At 38.4% G+C, this 18065-nt stretch overlaps 1 protein-coding gene across 2 annotated transcripts in view; it reads right to left on the bottom strand.

Annotated features, from left to right (window-relative positions):
- Nucleotides 1-277: 277 nt before the first annotated feature.
- Nucleotides 278-18065, bottom strand: part of fbln2 (fibulin 2) — a 39784-nt gene continuing 21996 nt past the window's right edge. For both annotated transcript variants that reach the window (XM_079483908.1, XM_079483909.1), the window contains 11 exons: nt 17510-17620; nt 14802-14903; nt 10892-11026; nt 8831-8968; nt 8513-8656; nt 7339-7467; nt 5612-5737; nt 4439-4555; nt 4003-4131; nt 3054-3177; nt 278-1693 (listed from right to left, as the gene is read on the bottom strand). In XM_079483908.1, the coding sequence (XP_079340034.1) occupies nt 1336-1693; nt 3054-3177; nt 4003-4131; nt 4439-4555; nt 5612-5737; nt 7339-7467; nt 8513-8656; nt 8831-8968; nt 10892-11026; nt 14802-14903; nt 17510-17620 (1613 nt within the window). In that variant the 3' untranslated portion in view covers nt 278-1335. The remainder of the gene's footprint in view (nt 1694-3053; nt 3178-4002; nt 4132-4438; nt 4556-5611; nt 5738-7338; nt 7468-8512; nt 8657-8830; nt 8969-10891; nt 11027-14801; nt 14904-17509; nt 17621-18065) is intronic.

Here is an 18065-nt window from a genome sequence, read left to right as displayed (position 1 = left end):
ACCGTGGAGGTCTGATGAGGTTTGCGATGGAAAGCAGCTCATTTCTCCAGACTGTACCAAATGCTGAAACACTTTACCCTCTCAATAAAATGGAAACACATAAAAGGAGTGGATTTACTATAGGATATAAGCGCATTTGAGAATTTTATGAATTTTGATACTTAATAAAGTAGCTGAACAATTGTGTAAACAAAGCAAGCCTTAGGCTACAATTGATACTTTCCTGTTTTCTCCACTAGGAGGCGATCTTTATCTTTAATGAAATAATCCACAAGAAAACCCAAAATAATTGGTGGTTTTATTGAACCAGAGATTCAGTTGTACAGACCAATAGAAGTGATTCACAACTAAGAATTGCTCTGTTAATATACTGATGTATTTTGGTGTTTCATGGATGGAAGGAGTAAGAAATGCTGTCGTGATCAACATCCTCAGATATGACAGAAACATACCTAATACGTTAACCAGTAATGATACAAATTCTGTAATTTCAGTTATGCTGTGCATGAGATTATAGTGAGATGCTTTTTTGTGACCCTGAGATTAATTTTAAAGACAGTAATGCATAAAATAGGCCCAGTATTACAAATAAAGACGTACAGAATAACATACAACGAAATGGAGAAATATTTTCAGTGCTCACACATTCTTCATGTATGCATGTCAAATGTTTGCAAAACGGTATACTTGCACCACAAACTATGAAGAGATACGTTTTGAAACAAATATTAGAAAAAATTATACATTATTTTAATTGCAAGTGATTACAGACACAGTCACCCACAGTTCTCATGTGCAGGTGGAGTATGGTGTGCACCGAGGCGTTTATTTGAGTTATCAAAGATAGGTTTTAATACACAATTATTAGCCATTTTTAAAAGAGCTGTAAAATCTGTAGACGTCTAAATGAGGTGACAATGCTTGACGGGCCCGCGGGAGAATCGTGACAAATTTGTGTCTAAATGTCTACCGCTACCTCAGCTCAACCTCGCCACCCCCCACAGAGAAACATTGTGTGGTTAGAAAAGAAACAAAGTGCTATAAAAAGCAGTTTCAGGCAATCAAGATACATTGGTACTGCATAAACAGCATCTGGAGTAGAGCACTTTCAACACTTTAAAGAGGAAAAAGCAAGACCAAATGTTTCTGTCAGTCTCTTCACTCCGTTCTGTTTGTTCTTGCTCTGCTCAAAACAAGCGGGAGAGTCCCATCTAAGTTTGCTCAGCAAAATCCATTAGGCAAACAGAAGTCGAAAGAACTGCCAGATGACAAACAACTTCAAGGCCGAAGCTTGAAGAGTTTAGCACCACATGAAATCAAAAGTGTTGTGAAGTATCACATGGAGTTTGCCGTGATGAAGACGTAGATTCGAGCCAGGAAAGTTGTGAAAGTTCCTTGACGCAGTAGCTTCATCTCCACGTCGATGAGGAAGTCCCGTGGCTCGTGCACCTGGCGGTGCAGGTAGACGGCGCCCGTGAAGCTGTTGAGCTTCCGTGTGCTGAAGTAGCCTTCTTCGTTACCTTGGGGGATGTTGATGATGATGTTGTCGCCCGAGTAGGCGGGCGAGGGTCCGATACGGAAGATCTGAGCGGGGATGACGATGTTGGTCTGGAAGCTCAGTTGGTAGTATGTGATGCGTAATGGCATGGTCTGGCATTGCTGGAACTTGGGGCAATTTAATCGCTCACAGCGTCTGAATAAAAGATGGCAGAGGTTTGGTCAATTTAAAGGAATAAATGGTATGAAAAAAGAAGATATTTTTGAGAAAATATTTTGTGGGTTTTGTGTCTATCCAATGGAAGTTAATAGGGGTCAATGTTGTTTGGCTACCAACGTTCTTCATGTGTCTGCAGAAGAAAGAAACCCATACAGGTTTGGCCAGTGAACTAAAAACTTACATTTTTGGGTGAAGGAACCTGAGCCAAATCTATAGACATTAATGTCACAGAGACCACCTAGCAACCATTCAAACCACCCTAACAACCAGATCTGAATCTTTTTTCCATAGATGAACCAAATATTTTGTACAACACAATATTACATTATACACGCCATACTGTATGAGTGAGACGACAGTCCCTTCTAAAATGACCACGGCCCATAACAACCGTTCCACAGTAGGTGTTTTCCCCCTGCTGACCGTCTATCTGAAATGTTACATTTCTGATTAAGCTGTGAATCTCAGGAGGCCCGATGGCGAGCATTGGGAGTTTCCACCAATCAGAGACCTTGCTGACACTGCCCAGACGTGTGTGTTTGAACTACTGCCTTATCAAAGCAATTCCCCTGCCTAGAAGGAATCATGCTCTGCTACAAGCCGGGCCTAATAAAGATGGCATGATGCTGCTACAATGTATGTTCTTGAGACAGAACAGATGTACGATTACTTCTTAACATACGACTTACAGTTTCATCATCAGGATATCGACACAGAGGGGTGTGAAATCTTTGTAAGATAAAGGTCAAGGACCAATAGCAGGTCCGGACAAAAGCATTGGGATGCACCTTTCTAATAAGCATGTTTAGCTATTTTAGTAAATCAATCAAAACCATACAATACCATATTAAAGAATTTAGTTTCATAATTTGTTTCCAACATTCGTGTAAGGAAATTTAATCCTGAAACAACCCTGTGTACAAGTCATTGATGGGGTTAGGTGATGAGTGTTTGGTTCCGAGGTGTTCAGCTTGGTTTAGGTCAGGGGTTCATGCAGACCAGTCAAGTTCTTCCACACTAGACTGAATCAATCTTTTATTTTAAAATCTTGCTTCGTGCATGGTGGATTTATTATGTTGGAATAGAAAAGAAGCCCACTACTTTTGTCCATACAGTGTATGTTCTGCATGATAAATGTGGATGTAATCGGGGGTTATCACAGTCTCAACCTCCATATCATCTCAGAAAATGATGAACATTTAGCAAGATAACAACATATGCAGTAAAGGCCCCTATTTAACATACTCATAGTTCAAGCAAGTTTTGCAAACACACTTAACGTATCGGATGCATTTCCATCATTGCTTAACGCTCTATGGCAGTAATGCATACTCACGTGTCTGACACTTTCTTGTAGTTCTCTGGACATGTAAAAGACAGGCAGCGGAACCCGCCCTGGATGTTGAAACAGGTCTGAGAGGCGGAGCAGTTGTGTGATCCAATGGCACATTCATCAATATCTGAGTTAAACAGATGTGTTAACATTTAGACATTTGGCAGATGGTTTTATCTAGTGCATTTAAGGTATAGATTCTTAGTAGTACAGTGCGTGTGATCCCTGAGATATTAATACCTATTTTATACACAACAATTCACTTTAAAACGGATTCCATTCTGTTTCATTCTCAGTAAACACATATAAACTTGCAAAAGGTAACTAAATAATAAATAAATAAATAAACACATCGCACGTTGGATTTGACCAGTCACAATCAATGCATGCAGGATGGGGTTGTCAGGGCGACTGATGTCTGCGGTGACTAACCGCCAAGCTTCATTTTGTAAGGAGTCAATTTTGGCCCCTCCAGAAGTAATTAATTATGCATCTCATTTTACAAAAGCAAAGTCCTCGTTACAGCTCGCCGGCTCCAATCCGCACACTAATTCATTTGGCGCGGGGTTGCGCTAACCTCTCTTCTTCACCTCTCATTGACTTTCCTATCTCGAGAGCCTGAGGGAGTTTTGTCAATTTTGTGATCTTTCGGAGAGAGACGGTGGACTGCGAGGAGCGTTGTGTTGAACCCGTGGATAGCCTCTCGCAGCTCAATGTGCCAATTATAGAAATTAAAGCTCAGAAACAAGTTTGTGTCATTTAGCCTTTACAAAGGTGTTGGTTAGAATATGAACCTCGAGGGCTCGTCCTCACCGAGGGCGATAACTTTAACTAAAAAGTTTAAACAATCGCAGAAAATGTTAGAGAATAGTGTCCAAACGACAGCTACACAGAAGAGAGTGTTTTTATCATCATATAAAAACGATATGATACAGTATTACATCAGATTTACCTTCACAGGTGTGTCCATTAGGTGACATGGTGTAACCGTGCGGCGGACAGGCACATTTGTAGCTTCCCGGCACATTCACACACTGAAACGCACAGAGATTCCCAATGCTCTGTGAGCATTCGTCGATATCTAAAGAACAAATAAAAGCATTCTTCTTTATTTCTGAGAAAACAAGTTATTTATAGTGTAAAGAACAAACATGAAAGTAAAGGAAGTTCAGGAAAACACACTAATTGCTCCACTGTTCTCAGTATGTGTTGATTAAGACCCCCCAAAAAATCAATTTTATTGACTTAAGGTTTAAGACAGGATCTAACTGTATCTGATCTCCACAGAGGTTACATCAACATATAATGAGCGTCTTTGTGTTTAAGCTACAATGGGAAGGATGAAAAACAAATCAATTTCCTCTCTTGAAGAAATTAGAGGACTTTACCATCACATGTGTGACCGTCCTCTTTCAGGTAGTAGCCCATTCGGCAGTAACACTGGTACGAGCCATAGATGTTTGCGCATTCCTGACCGCAGGGATTGCTGTCACATTCATTTAGATCTGAGAGAGCACACAAAAACAATTTACAAGTTTTGTGTGCAGTTATCGGGGCACAGGAAATGGAAAAACATTGCACTTTCCAAATGATTTAATACTGTGCTGTCAAAGTTGACAAGCCCTTTCTAGTACTTAGATATTTGCTAAACCCAGTGACAAACATAAAGGGTGACTCATATTATATATGTATAATAATAATAATAATAATAATGATTTATGGCACAAAATAAAAATCACAAAATATGGAGATACGAGGTTTCAGAAGGACATTACAATGGGTACCCACAATGGGTGTACATTATTTTATATTATGTGAATATATTACATATATTTTTTATCTTTTTGTAAAATATTTATATTTAAATATGTTTTATTATTATTATTATTATATAACATGTTGTCCGAGCATGATTTGTAAATTAAAGAAATATATATTTTTTTTTAAATAAAACAAATATATATATATATATATGTATATTTATATATATATTAAAGGTAAAGAACGGTAAAAATGTCCATTGAATTTTACAGCATACACTGTTTTACAGCATAAAATTGTACACTATTTATTTTTCCAGAAATGTTTTTATTCAAAAATGCATATCTTTTCCCTAAATTTGACTTTTGGTCACTTCTGTTATGTCCTTACCCTTATGTAAGAACATACAAGAACTATTTTCATCTGTCAGATGACACATGGATTTATGCTTTTTTATTTTGGTCCTATATTCCTCTGAAACCAGACTAAAAGTCACCTCATGCACAGTTCCTCTGGCTATCTCACGAGCCAAGTCCTTGAAATAAACGCTGACTAAATGAATGAAGTTTCTCAAAGTGGAACTCGCAACAAAAGTGCACTTCGTTCATTTTTAAAACATCTGCAGCAGTCACTCTTGCTGACAGCTTACATTCTTTCACTCTATTTTGCTTTTCACTCTCAATGTCTCTCTTCCAGGCTTGGAAGAATAAAACGTATAGCCCAGTCGTTTCAAAAGCACGGCCGCGTTCTTCTCAGGCACGCTGTTTCTTGATCCAATTCACCAGTGCAAATGGGTGTACCTTCACAGTTCTTGCCGTCGAAAGCCAGGGAGAAGCCGGTAGTACAGGAGCACTGATAGGAACCCGGCGTGTTCTCGCAGGTCTGGCTGCACAAGCGGCCTGGGTACCTCCAGCATTCATTTACATCTGCCGCCAGAAGTGAAAAGAACTATTAGTGTATGTACATACTGGAGTCTGGGAGCATCTCTCTTACTGCTACACCACCGAAACTGTGAGAGATAAGAGAATAGGATAATCAGCATGCTCTCTGGAGCACGAGCTACTGTCAGCGTAATCTATATACATGTTCCTCAGAGATGGAAACTCGGATCGCACTTAAGTCGCAAAAACAGAGACTTGCGACTTGTGTCTTTTTGAAAGCTATACAAAGAGAAATGCCATGAACCAATAACGCTTGAGTGTGAGGCCTGTCAGAGTGTTTCATTGGTTGAATGTACTTAATGAACACGCCCATTTGTTGAACAAATCATTTAAGTCAAATGAGATTGAATGAACTGGGACATGCGTTCATGGTCTAATATTCTCTGTGTTCCAACAATGCATATCTAGTAGTTACTGAACTTTTCTGATAAATAATGGTAATAACCTGGTTTAATTTTTATTCTAAGGTAAAGTAAATTATGTCAAAATGTTTAATGACAGCAAGTAAATTATTTAAACCATTTCGATTTTAGTAGACTAAATGCAATGTAGATTTAGTCGACTAAATAGTTTTTCATATTTTGTCGACTTAAACTAGACATTAAAACTAAAATCATGGGTATGACTTAAAATATGACTAGAACTAAATTGCATTTTCGTCAAAAGACTATGACTAAAATTAAATAAAAATTGGCCGTCAAAATTAACATTTACATCACGGAATTCATTAAGCTTTGTTGCAGCTCTGGCGCCAAAGAAATTTCAGGTTGGATCCCTCGGCACCGAGGGGCATGTCATGCAATTCATTACTTTACTTAATTTGGCCTAGATTACAGCAAAATGGTTTATATTAGTACATCATTATTGCGCATAAAATTCGTTTTTATTTTGCACCGGTACATGAGTGGCAGAGACCTAGTAATAAGAAGAAAACACAGGCTATCACACCAGCATCAGCACTGGTTCAAAACTGTATAAAATACCCAAGACATTCTGTAGACTTTATTAGTTGTAATATTTCAAAACTGATTTAGCTTTATACACTGTGAATTACAATAACTATCTGAGAGAACTATTGCTAAAAAATAAAACAGAGCCTTGAGATGTGACTTGACTTAGACTCAACCTCAAAGACTTGAGACTTGACTTGGACCTCCGAGACTTGTGAACATGTCTGATGTTCCTAGTCCGGGTAACCAAAGAGATGGCAGCGTCCTTTGGGAAATTGAGTCACACATCAATATAAAAATGTTCTGTAAACCTGTATGACTTTCTGAAAAAGATATTTTGCAGAAACTATGTGGGACCCTATTGACTTCCACTGGACAAAAAAACACTGAGATTTCTCACAGCATCTTTGTTTGTTTTCCAAAGAAGAGTCATATACAGGTTTTAAATGGCATGAGGGTGAATAAATGAGGACATAATTTGTATGTTTTGGATCAACTCAAGCCCCCAGATTTTACAATAGATCTAAACTTGCTATCTTAAAAGACTATTTTAAGCACATGCTAATCTGGCAAAGGATGTGTTTTCATCGTTGCGTTGTATTTCGTGTGTGTTTCAGTATGTGTGTCAATACGCACCCACACAGAGCTGGCGAATGGAGTCATACTGGTAGCCGGTTTGGCAGTCACAGCGGAAGCTGCCGGGCAGGTTGTGACAGATTTGGCCCTGTCCACAGCGGTGGGTGCTAGTCTGACACTCATCCACATCTGCAGATACACATCCCAACATTCCTTCAGCTTTTACAAGCAAGCATAAATTGCCTATGCATACTAACAAAAAGAAGGACCCATGCCACTACCATGATGCTATCATGATAATACCATGTTTTAGGCGTGTTGTTTTAAGCCAGTGAAATTGTGTGGTGTGTGTGAAGACACATATCATAGAGACGCATGAAGAAATTGGTTAAATAAAAGAACTGTAAGGTTTGTTATTTATGAGGACTTCCATGTGTCCTACCTGTATGGTGTAACAGCAACATTTAGTAAACAAACTGTTAATAATATAAATGTTTTATATTATTTGCCTTTATATTTATAATACCAAATAGTATAAGAGAGGTTTACTGTATATTCATTGTTCTTTCTTTTATAATATTTTGCTATGTTACCCCATAGGACACGTGCGGTTTATTTGTCAACTATCCACATACTGTATATAATAATGTTTTCATTAAAATCTAAACGATTTCCCTAAGGGTTTGGTACAGAAAACAACCAAATGTCGACACAACAATATTAAACCACCATTAGTTTTTTAATGTAAACATTTAAAACTGGATTAGGGTCAGGGGACAAAATATACATTTTGTACAGTATGGAAGTCATTGTAAGTTTGGTGCTGGTAAACTCGACATCGTGGGGACCAAGTGTCCAAACAAAAATAGTAAAAGCAGTAATTTTGAACCTTGTGGTGACATATTTTGGACGCCACGAGGAAAACTAAAGAATGTTTATTTGAAAATGTAAAAAGCAACATGGTTTGTATGAGGGTTATGGCGAGGCTTAGGAGATATATACAATCATCAACGGATGTCTATGGAAAGTCCCCATAAAACCCAACATGTGTGTGTTGTGTTTTTGTTCATTTGTCAATCTAGTGATGAATGTCCTCACAAGGATATTAAAACTATAATGGTAAAAGTCTGATCCACCTACATTGTGAGGAATGGCCAGGATAATTCAAGCTATTATATCTATGGAAAGTCCCCACAATGCGTAGTAGCCACACAGTGTGTAAGTGCATCCTCACCAACGCAACGTGCCCCATCGGGGCTGGAATGATACCCCCGACTGCATACAATAATCTTGCGCTGACAGGTATAAGAGCCCACTGTGTTTATGCAGTTAAAGCCAGAAGTACAAGGCTCACTTACACTGCTGCATTCATCTATGTCTAAAATAAAAAGGAGAAAAATAATTTGAAGTCAAACCAAAACCAACTGAAACATGAAATCAACTCTGCTCTTGTAAGCCTATTTCATAATAGCAATGTCATTTGTAATTTTTAGGTAATTTGAATGCGACCCCCCACTAGGGGGCACTAAGTGATTCAAGATTGCTGTCTTACCAAGGCAGTTGCCATGTGAGTCCTGAGTGAAGCCCGTGAGACAGCGTTGCTTTGGGTTGCACATAAAGGAGCCATCGGTATTCTGGCATTCGAAGCCCGTCCCACAGTTATGAGTACGCACTACACACTCATCGATGTCTAAAAGAGAAAAGCGCACCATGTCAAAACAAGACAAGAGACCAGACAGCCAGAAGCTACCCTGACTGGTACCTGCATAGAGGATTGTTTTAGCTATTGAGATCGATGCTGATATGAAGCGCACTAAATGTCAAATAAATGATTTTCATTCCTTTTATATTCACCAAATTTGGCAAGCGTGTAAGTATAATGAGCAGATCAGCCTCATCTGAGATGTTTGTTGGGAGAAATGGGTTTGGACAGAGATCACAACAGTCCTCAATTACAGGTTATAACTTCACAGCAGGTGGCACTGTGGCTCAATAACAGGCTGAGAAGACATGCTCGCAATTTAAAGCAGCTGATCTCACATCATCAACCCCAGCGTCTTCCTCCACAGTCAACTTCACTTCTAACTGCATGTTTGCAATCACAGGTAAAGCAAACTGATTTCATATTTCACATAAAGTTAAAACCGCGTGTAACCCAAACTGATTAACACCATAACCCAAGTTAACAACATAGCCACTCTAGGATTTTGTTGTCAGGTTTTCGGAAGCCGTTCCAAATCCTCCAGCATCGGAGCGGGAAGCATGCACTAGACCGAGTCCTGACAAGAATCAGAGACAGAGAGTTTTCTCAGCGCTCAAAAGCGATTTGAAATGGCTAGATGTGTCTACGCATCTGCTTTGTGTAAGAACAGCACGCTGGATGCTTTAGATGTTAGTAAGTGAAAGCCTAAAGCCATCAGCTGTGGCCTGCAAAGGCCTGTGAAAAAAATTACATTGTGCCGCACAGATTTATGTCATTACTGGTTCTTTGCTGACTGTGATGTTTTTAAATGATGAAGACAATGATCTCAGGTCAGCAGAGTAGTGTGTGTGTGTGTGTGTGTGTGTGTGTGTGTGTGTGTGTGTGTGTGTGTGTGTGAGACTTTAAAAAGGGTGGGAGGCTATTTGTTATTGATTCTGACTACATGCATCACTGAGATGTCTGATAGCTGTTACTGAGGATGGGGGATGTTGAATTTGTGCCATGTTTCTGCTGATTTGCTCGCACACTGAGGCAAGTTCACGCAGACACCGCACAGCATGTGTTAAGGACCCTAATCAAGGTAAATGGCATATTGTTTTGCAACGTCTAAAGGCCAACTCACATCAAGACTGATCAAGATTTAAAACAAGACTTTGAACTGAACCAAGAGCAAAATTGGACTGCTTGTCAAGATTTTAGGGCTAAACAGTATTACACTTTTTTTCTATGGCAGCAGTTTGAAGGTATAAAGCAGCACTCAGTTACATTATTATCCCTGCCTAAATATTTCTCTGTTGTTCACAACAAAATCATACCTTAACAGTTTTACAAATATATACAAACAAATATAAATTCAATACATTACTACTAATAGGTTCTCCCTGTTAACCATAACAAATGTGCACATTTACTGCTTGATAATCAGAAACATTTAGTCTGAAGTCACTGATGGCATCTGTAATGCGCCAGAGAAGAATGGTTGAGACTGGTTTCTCCCGAGGTTTTTTTCTCCATTTATTCAATTTTAGTTCCTTGCCATGGAGTTTCAAGGTTTTTTGCTTGCATGATCAGCCAACCTGATTCGTATTTTTTTTTGTTACCATGTGAATTGTACAAAGCCGTACAATTATTAGAAAAAAAGCAATACCGAAGCCCCTCCCCAACCGTAACGTCACTGGTGCAAAAGCAATCTGTACTAGAATGGAAGAATATGATTGTACAAATTCATACAAATTAGCAGCGTCGTAAATTACACACATTCATGTGAGATCGCACTGGATAAACACATTTGTATACAGAACCCACTTTAGGACTTCCCCTTTCGACTCATATTCATAAGCTTCACATTTCCTAAACATTACGTTGCACTTGCAGATATTATTTACAAATATTTGTTACAAGTCCACCCACCTTCACACACTCCGTTTCTTTCCTGGTAGCCTCTTGAACACAAGATCCGCCTCTCGCACATAAACGATCCGATTGTGTTCACGCACCGCTCATCCGCCTGGCAGGTGTGTGTGTTCGTCACACACTCGTTCAAATCTGTAAAGTAAATGTGCAGGTGACATGAGGTACATGAACAGATCGTTGCATTCACAAACATCTGTAATTATGAAGTAATGGTGGTGATCTCCATTTCTGAAGCATCTTTGTTGCTGGTTACAATGCATTTGGACATCATCAAGTGCAGATACAAGTCACATTTTAATGGCAAGCAGGATAAACGAGGCAGATGTTTATTTAAGTTCTGTCACTACAGGGAAGAGTCAAGATGGCCAGATTTATTATTAGCAAGAACTCTGGACGATGTTAAAGTGTAAACAGGACAGAAACAAGCCCAGAGAATGGATAATGACTTCAAATTTAGACAACGGTTGATTTGTGGGCTAAAAACAGGATTTAATCTGTCATGTTTCTGCCAAAATAATATAGAACTCTAGAGAAAAGCCCATGTGTTGGCTTATTTGTTCTTCACAACGGCTGGAGACACCACAGAGAGAACAATGATTCTGGGCAAGTTGTTTAAAAGTACACGCCAGTTTGGGTAATCATAGACAAGATTTGCATTTAAAGAAGAAAATACTCCACCAATGCCGCAAAATAATAGTGCTGAGGATTAGGAAACTGAAATCACAATCTCACAGGAATTCATAAACATTTTACAAGGTGGCAAATTCGTATAGATTTGTAACGAGTCCTACTTTTAAGTACAATTTGCTTTCGCTAGGGATGCAACGTAATGAAAATTCTTGGCCGAAGCGGGAAAAAAATGAAACACCTGGCCGAAGAGCGAATACCGAACATGTTTTTTTCGCATTTCTTCTATTTATTTAGCCCATCTTTTCACTATTGCACAAACGTAATGGTCAAAATTTGCTTTTTATATTTAGTCTCGCTTTTCAATATAATACAATATAACTTCAAATAAAATTGAGCGAAACAAGTAGGCTAAATTAAAACAACAAATGTAGCCCTCGAATAGCCTTTATTAGGCCAATAACTGACCGCTGAAAGAATGTACTGTAGCTACTCTGTAGCCCTACAACAAACACTTCATTTAAAAGTGTCATTCAACATTATAAGCTAAAAATATGAATAAACGAAAACTGCTGGATAATTATAGGCTACACTGCAAAACGATTAAAGAGAAAAACGTCCATGCAGGCAATTCTGACTGACAACCATTTCAACCGTTAAAGACGCTTTCATTGAGAAATTTACTCCGGAACGGCAAGTTCCATGCTTTAAAATACTCCACACACTGCGTTTGCTGTATAAACCGGGCCCGAGTCTCTCTTTCTCTCTCTCTCGCTCTGTGCTGGTTGCTGCTTGATCATATTACAAGTTATTAGGGATTTTGCTATTTTCTGCCGAATATTTTCGGTTGCTGAACATTCGATGCTTCATAGCTTTCACGACAGCGACGTTAGGTTTTGGGCTTAAACACATGACTGTATTTAACATGTATTTAACTTGAAAAGCAAACTATTATATTCAGAGAAAGTATTACGATAAAATACTGCATAAACATAATGACTACACAAACACTCAATTAATGAGTCTTTCCAATGCTTGTTCATCTGAAATAACAGCATCTGTTCCCTGCATAGCAGCTTTGCACAGGAGGACAAGACTCGTCTGAAGAGCCTGTCGTGAGATTATTTCTCTCTCAAATCTGAATTTCCTCCCTTAGCAGACAGTTGTGGAGCTTCTGGTCATTTCCAGTTGCCCTTAAAGCTACATTTTTGTTCAGTTCCTCATGTAGTGAGATTAAAGGAAATATTTGTATCTCTCGTTTTTTATAGTTCTTAGCTTCGTGTAAACTTTGTTTTGCTCGAGGAGGTATGCAGAAAGCATCGCATACTCTTTTTTGTCACTGATACGGCACTAAAGCGTCAACAAGCCGCCTCATCAGTATACACGAGCGGAGGCACTTATTCAAAACATTTGCTTTATCAAAACAATATGGTGAATTGCCTTCAAAATGTGGTACTCTGAAATGCATTAGAGGACACGCATTCTTATGAATAATGTATGTTTGCAGACTTGAGACCATGGGGAGTGAGAGAGCCCTATCGTGATGTTTCATGACTGGGTGCGGGAACGCTGAGGATTATGGTCTGTGGAAGTTAAGTATTGCTGCTGTGTTCAGTGAAATTGAGACGAGTGGATGATGATCAAGCTTTGGTTTATTGAGACACACACACATAACTGTATATACAGTACATGTTTGTGAATACTAAGAGACTTCTGTGATATTTGTAATACATATTCTTACACAGCGCTGAGTAACTTCATTAACGCTGCAATTTTCATTTGCATGTGGCACGAGGCGATTGACCATTTTTCCATTTATGTGAAATTGCCCTGTAATGTCCACATTACCCACACAATCTCTATTCTGGTTGTGAATAAAGCCCTCATCACACATCCCTCCGAGCGGCGCCCACCACCGGTATGAGCCCTCCTGGTGTACACACACCTCTTTTAAAGGAGAAAGTGTCTCTCTCTCATTCACTCATTTCGCAAACACACACACCCCTGTGACGAACACAGCAGCCGCCATAAAGCCACATTAGCGTTTTACGAGGTGCGAGATCAGATTAGGTTTTGTTTTTAATAGTTTGGTTTGCTCTCAATCAATCAACCATTTTATTGTTGTTTCAAAGTGGGTTTTCTCCTTGGCGAAATTGCACGCAGGCCCGGCTTTATGAAACTATAACACTTAATGTTTACCACGTGAATATGGCCTATGAAGAGAAACAGATGCTGGAAAAACTGAGGAGGACGAAAGGCTGTATACAGTTTAAAGTATATGCTGTACGCAAACTGCCTCGTGTTTCGAACGTGCACTCGGAAAGGGTAATGTGTTGCATACATTGAATGAAAGTTAATACTAAAATATTTCATTAAAACAAATCCCCAATTCAGTTTCCTTCACAGTGTGACTAAAAATCTTGGCTGCACAAGCCAAGTCAGACAAGCTTTATTTTGTTTCTGCCAAGATGAAATCAAGGTCTTTGACCACCCGCATTTCAGCATATGGGAGCACTTTGAAGACGGACAGACAAAGAATGAAATAAACTCAGAGATAATTCAACAGTTAAAGCCGGCAGTTCGCCTGAACCCATTTCGGTGATAGCTTCCCTTAAACTGTCCTCAAATGCAGAGATAAAGACACATTTACAGTGCATGTCTCCTGACGCAAGGCAAACCTAAAACAGGCATAAAACCTATCATTCACGTCGACTAGTAGGCAGTTTGCGATTGCCGTCGCCGCAGTCATAATGGAGAATCGTTGTAAAAATTTCAGCTATTAAACAACGTAGACATCAACCTTTCCTGTTAAAGGAAAGACAGCTTATTCAGTCAGGTGGTATAAATTACATACAGAAATCCACGCAGTTACGCTGGCACCAGTGAAATACAGCGTTTCTGGATCTGTTTATAGTCGATAACAGCTGTGCATTGAGATTTTAATGCCAGCCTTCATGGTAAATTCAGGATGTGGAACGGAGAGACCTTGAGATATATGTGCACGCAACTCCATCAGTATAGTAAATAAACACATGGTAAAAGTGTCAGATCGGACAGGAAGATGAATTGCAAGACAGAGGATGGTGTCGAACTCAAAGCTAAGGTCACTGTTTAGTATTATAGTTGGCGCTGAAGGAGAATAATTTGTCGCGGATCAGTGAAACTGAAGGAAATAAGGTAAGACTTAATTTGGTAAGTTTGCAATATGTTGAGAAGGAAACGTTTAGTGTTTTGCTTATTTAAAACTCAATGGGGTTGATGGAAAAACGTTTCACTTTACCTTCACAGGTGTATCCGTCAACCATCAGGAAGTATCCAGGGAAACAGGAGCAATGCGCTAGACCTCTGACCGCAGAACAGCGCTGAGCACAGGGTCCATTACCTGTCGTGAAAAACACAGCTTAACGGTTAATGCATCTACCACACTTTCTGGTTATAAGATTTCAGTGCGCTAGCACGACTACCAGCTATTTAATGATGCTTATGGAAAGACTAGAATACAATGTGACAAATGTAATAGCAAGTGGCAAGATGATTCGGAAAACGAAGACAGTTTTGAATAACACAGCGTCAACAAAATAAATCTGATGCGCGGTACAGCAGTTAGTGCACATTGGAGATGTGCAACTGTGTCACCTGGGTGGTACTTACACACTTAAATAATATTAATAATAAACATTATAATACAGTTTTTCTCGATTGTTTACACACAAATATTGGTACTTGAGACACAATGACCACAACATGTAACTCATGCACCAACCACCTGAACCAATTCTGCTAAACTACAAGCGCAATTCCTGCATTACACTCACATTGCAGATCTAAAACACACTTTTTTCAAAACACTACACACAATTCTCTGCATTTGGCACAATTTTCGGCCAGAAAAATCTCTTGTTTTCACAAGGAACACACTGCCATTCAAATATGAACACTGACTCCTCACATGTGTAAACACCTGTCACAAACGCCTATACACCTTCTCCAAGCTATGGAAGACACATGTGGAGATATAACAGCTGATGCTTTTCATGACTGGACTGAAAAACATTGCTTGTGATGTGGATGAGGTGCTGTGGTCAGACCCAAACCCAAGAGAAGATGCAGCATCGTTTTTTACTGTAACTGTATACAGTCAATTCTTCTGTTGTTTTGTATGTACACCACTGTATGTGCCACTTTGCGTTGGTTGGGATGTACACTGTACATTGTTTTTGTTGGAAAAATAAAATATATTTGTTATCGTGTATTTGTGTGTTCTGACTATAAAAAAATATTATATATATATATATAAAAAATATTTTACAACACACTTATGTACTGTCTGTAGTAAGTGTAACACTGAACCATATAAAGAGCAAAGTCATTATGATGAATGGAGAAGTGTTTTACATTCATTATAGTGTTTTATAAAGAGCACATCAGTGTTCAACTGGTTCTTATAAATGTTTATTCATATGATGGTTTGTGTGTGTCATTTGAAAACAAAATACCATTTTGAGAAGAAAGAACATTGTTTTGAATGTGAAGTTTCATTTTGCAGGAGAATTAAGGGGTTTTGCCCATTGTGTTTGTGTTTTTTGATTTGTGTGTAGAGTTCTGAGAATATGAGGCATGCTTTCAGAAAATGTGTGTGAACAATTGAGAAAAACTGTAATAACTGCTACTTGTCTAAACGGTTTGCTTAAATAAAATGGCCTAGAAATAAATGCTCAGCCAAACCATCATAGCTAAGCAGTATAAAAATAAATTTTCAGCATGACTTGATGACTTACCCAGAAGTATTTTAACCCTCTTTAGCCTAAACTGAGGCACCAGAGACGCGACAGTGTCCCAGACAGGACATTTTTAAGTCTTTAAACATCCATCCATTCTCACCACATGTAGATTAAACCTTGAGAACATAATGTAACAAAGTATCCCCATTCATCCCCAATTTCTCAAGTAAAGCTTAAGTATATATTTAAAGTATATTTTATGTAGTGTCATCTAAGTACTTTTTTAAAGAATACATGGGGCTAAATTGCCCTCCATTTTTGTTTATAAAAGTACACCTGTATGCTTTAAATGTGTAAACTTTACTTCTAAACGTTGTAAACTTCGAGTACACAACTAGGTTACGATACTACAAATAAACGTATAGGAATTCTTATAGTTTACTATTTTAATACTTTTTAATTTATGAAAGTAAACTTGGAAATATTGAGTACTTGCAAAACCACTAGATTTGTTTACATGTGTTTTTATGCAATAAGTATTTTACAAGCCAAGTATACTTAGTACACCTCACAATACTTAAGTATATCTCCAAAGATGAAGTATAGGCACTACAATGTACTACAATGTAATTTCAAGTTTATTTCTGATAAGTTAACGTTGACTGAATGTTTACTTTCCAATTTGATTTAAAATAAATATACTTATAGCACGCTTGAATATTACTGCAAGGTGACAATATCTGGAATTTAGTTCTACAAGTCTAACAGGTCATCTAATAACATTATGTGGACTCCAAAACATCTCAGGTTGCCAAGACATGACCAATAGACTTTTACAGGAATGACTTTGAGTCTCTCCGACCTCAAAAACATGTGCACGTTATACTGTTATGAATGTAAGCTAAGACAGCAATATCCGGCCAGCCAGAAATTCACTCCAACTCTGAACAGGTAGGATCTGGATTGGAGACAGAAGACCTGGATTGGAGAGATGATATGGGATGTGTGGATTTTTGCTGCTTTGGCTGAAGTTGAGATGTTGAGTGCGGTTGTAGAGATGTGATTTGGCAGTTGTGTTGGATATTTGGAAGAATAGGAGTGTTTCGGGAAATAGAGTATAGTCTTTATTTAAATGCTAAGAATGTTGAGGGTTGTGTTATGTAGAATGTGTTGTGTTATATTAGGATAGCTGTGCCTTGATGATGTATACAATGACTGTGTGTGTTAAAAGGAATAGAAATTCAGTTCTTTGTTTAACATTACATACCTGCACATGGATTATGTAAGACGGGGGTCTCAGTAGAGGTTTCCTGTTGTGCCGGAGGTACAGTCACCACCTGGTCTTCCTCACTAACTCTGTTGTCTTCCTCCTGGTTCTCTGTGAAAGAAAAATTAGTTACATCTCATTATGATCATTATAGTAAGGGCTATTCAAGTTCACCAATAAATTTGTCGACAAATTCATTCGGAGGATTCAGATAGAGAAGTTACTATAGTGTCTGAATCATGAGACTGGAGCATAAACAATACATTTACGCTCAACGCTTCTATATTAACATGGAAGACAAAAACAATATTGTACTGACACGTTATGACAATGAATACCACCAGGACGTAATGGTTTTGGTTATAAAACCAAGCACAATAAAGTACTACTTGCAGTGAATCGGACAAAACAATGATAGTCTGTCCACGTCAGAAATGATGTCCATTGTTCTCTCTAGAGCTGCATACAAATATTATCAACCCAAAATGTATTAATATAAATGCAAACCATTATATTATTTTTAAAGTAAGGTGCTATATACTGTCTTTGTGTGCGA

This window comes from Barbatula barbatula, assembly GCF_947034865.1.
Source record: "Barbatula barbatula genome assembly, chromosome: 20".
Lineage (NCBI taxonomy): Eukaryota > Metazoa > Chordata > Actinopteri > Cypriniformes > Nemacheilidae > Barbatula > Barbatula barbatula.
This window is presented reverse-complemented; position numbering and strand designations above follow the sequence as displayed.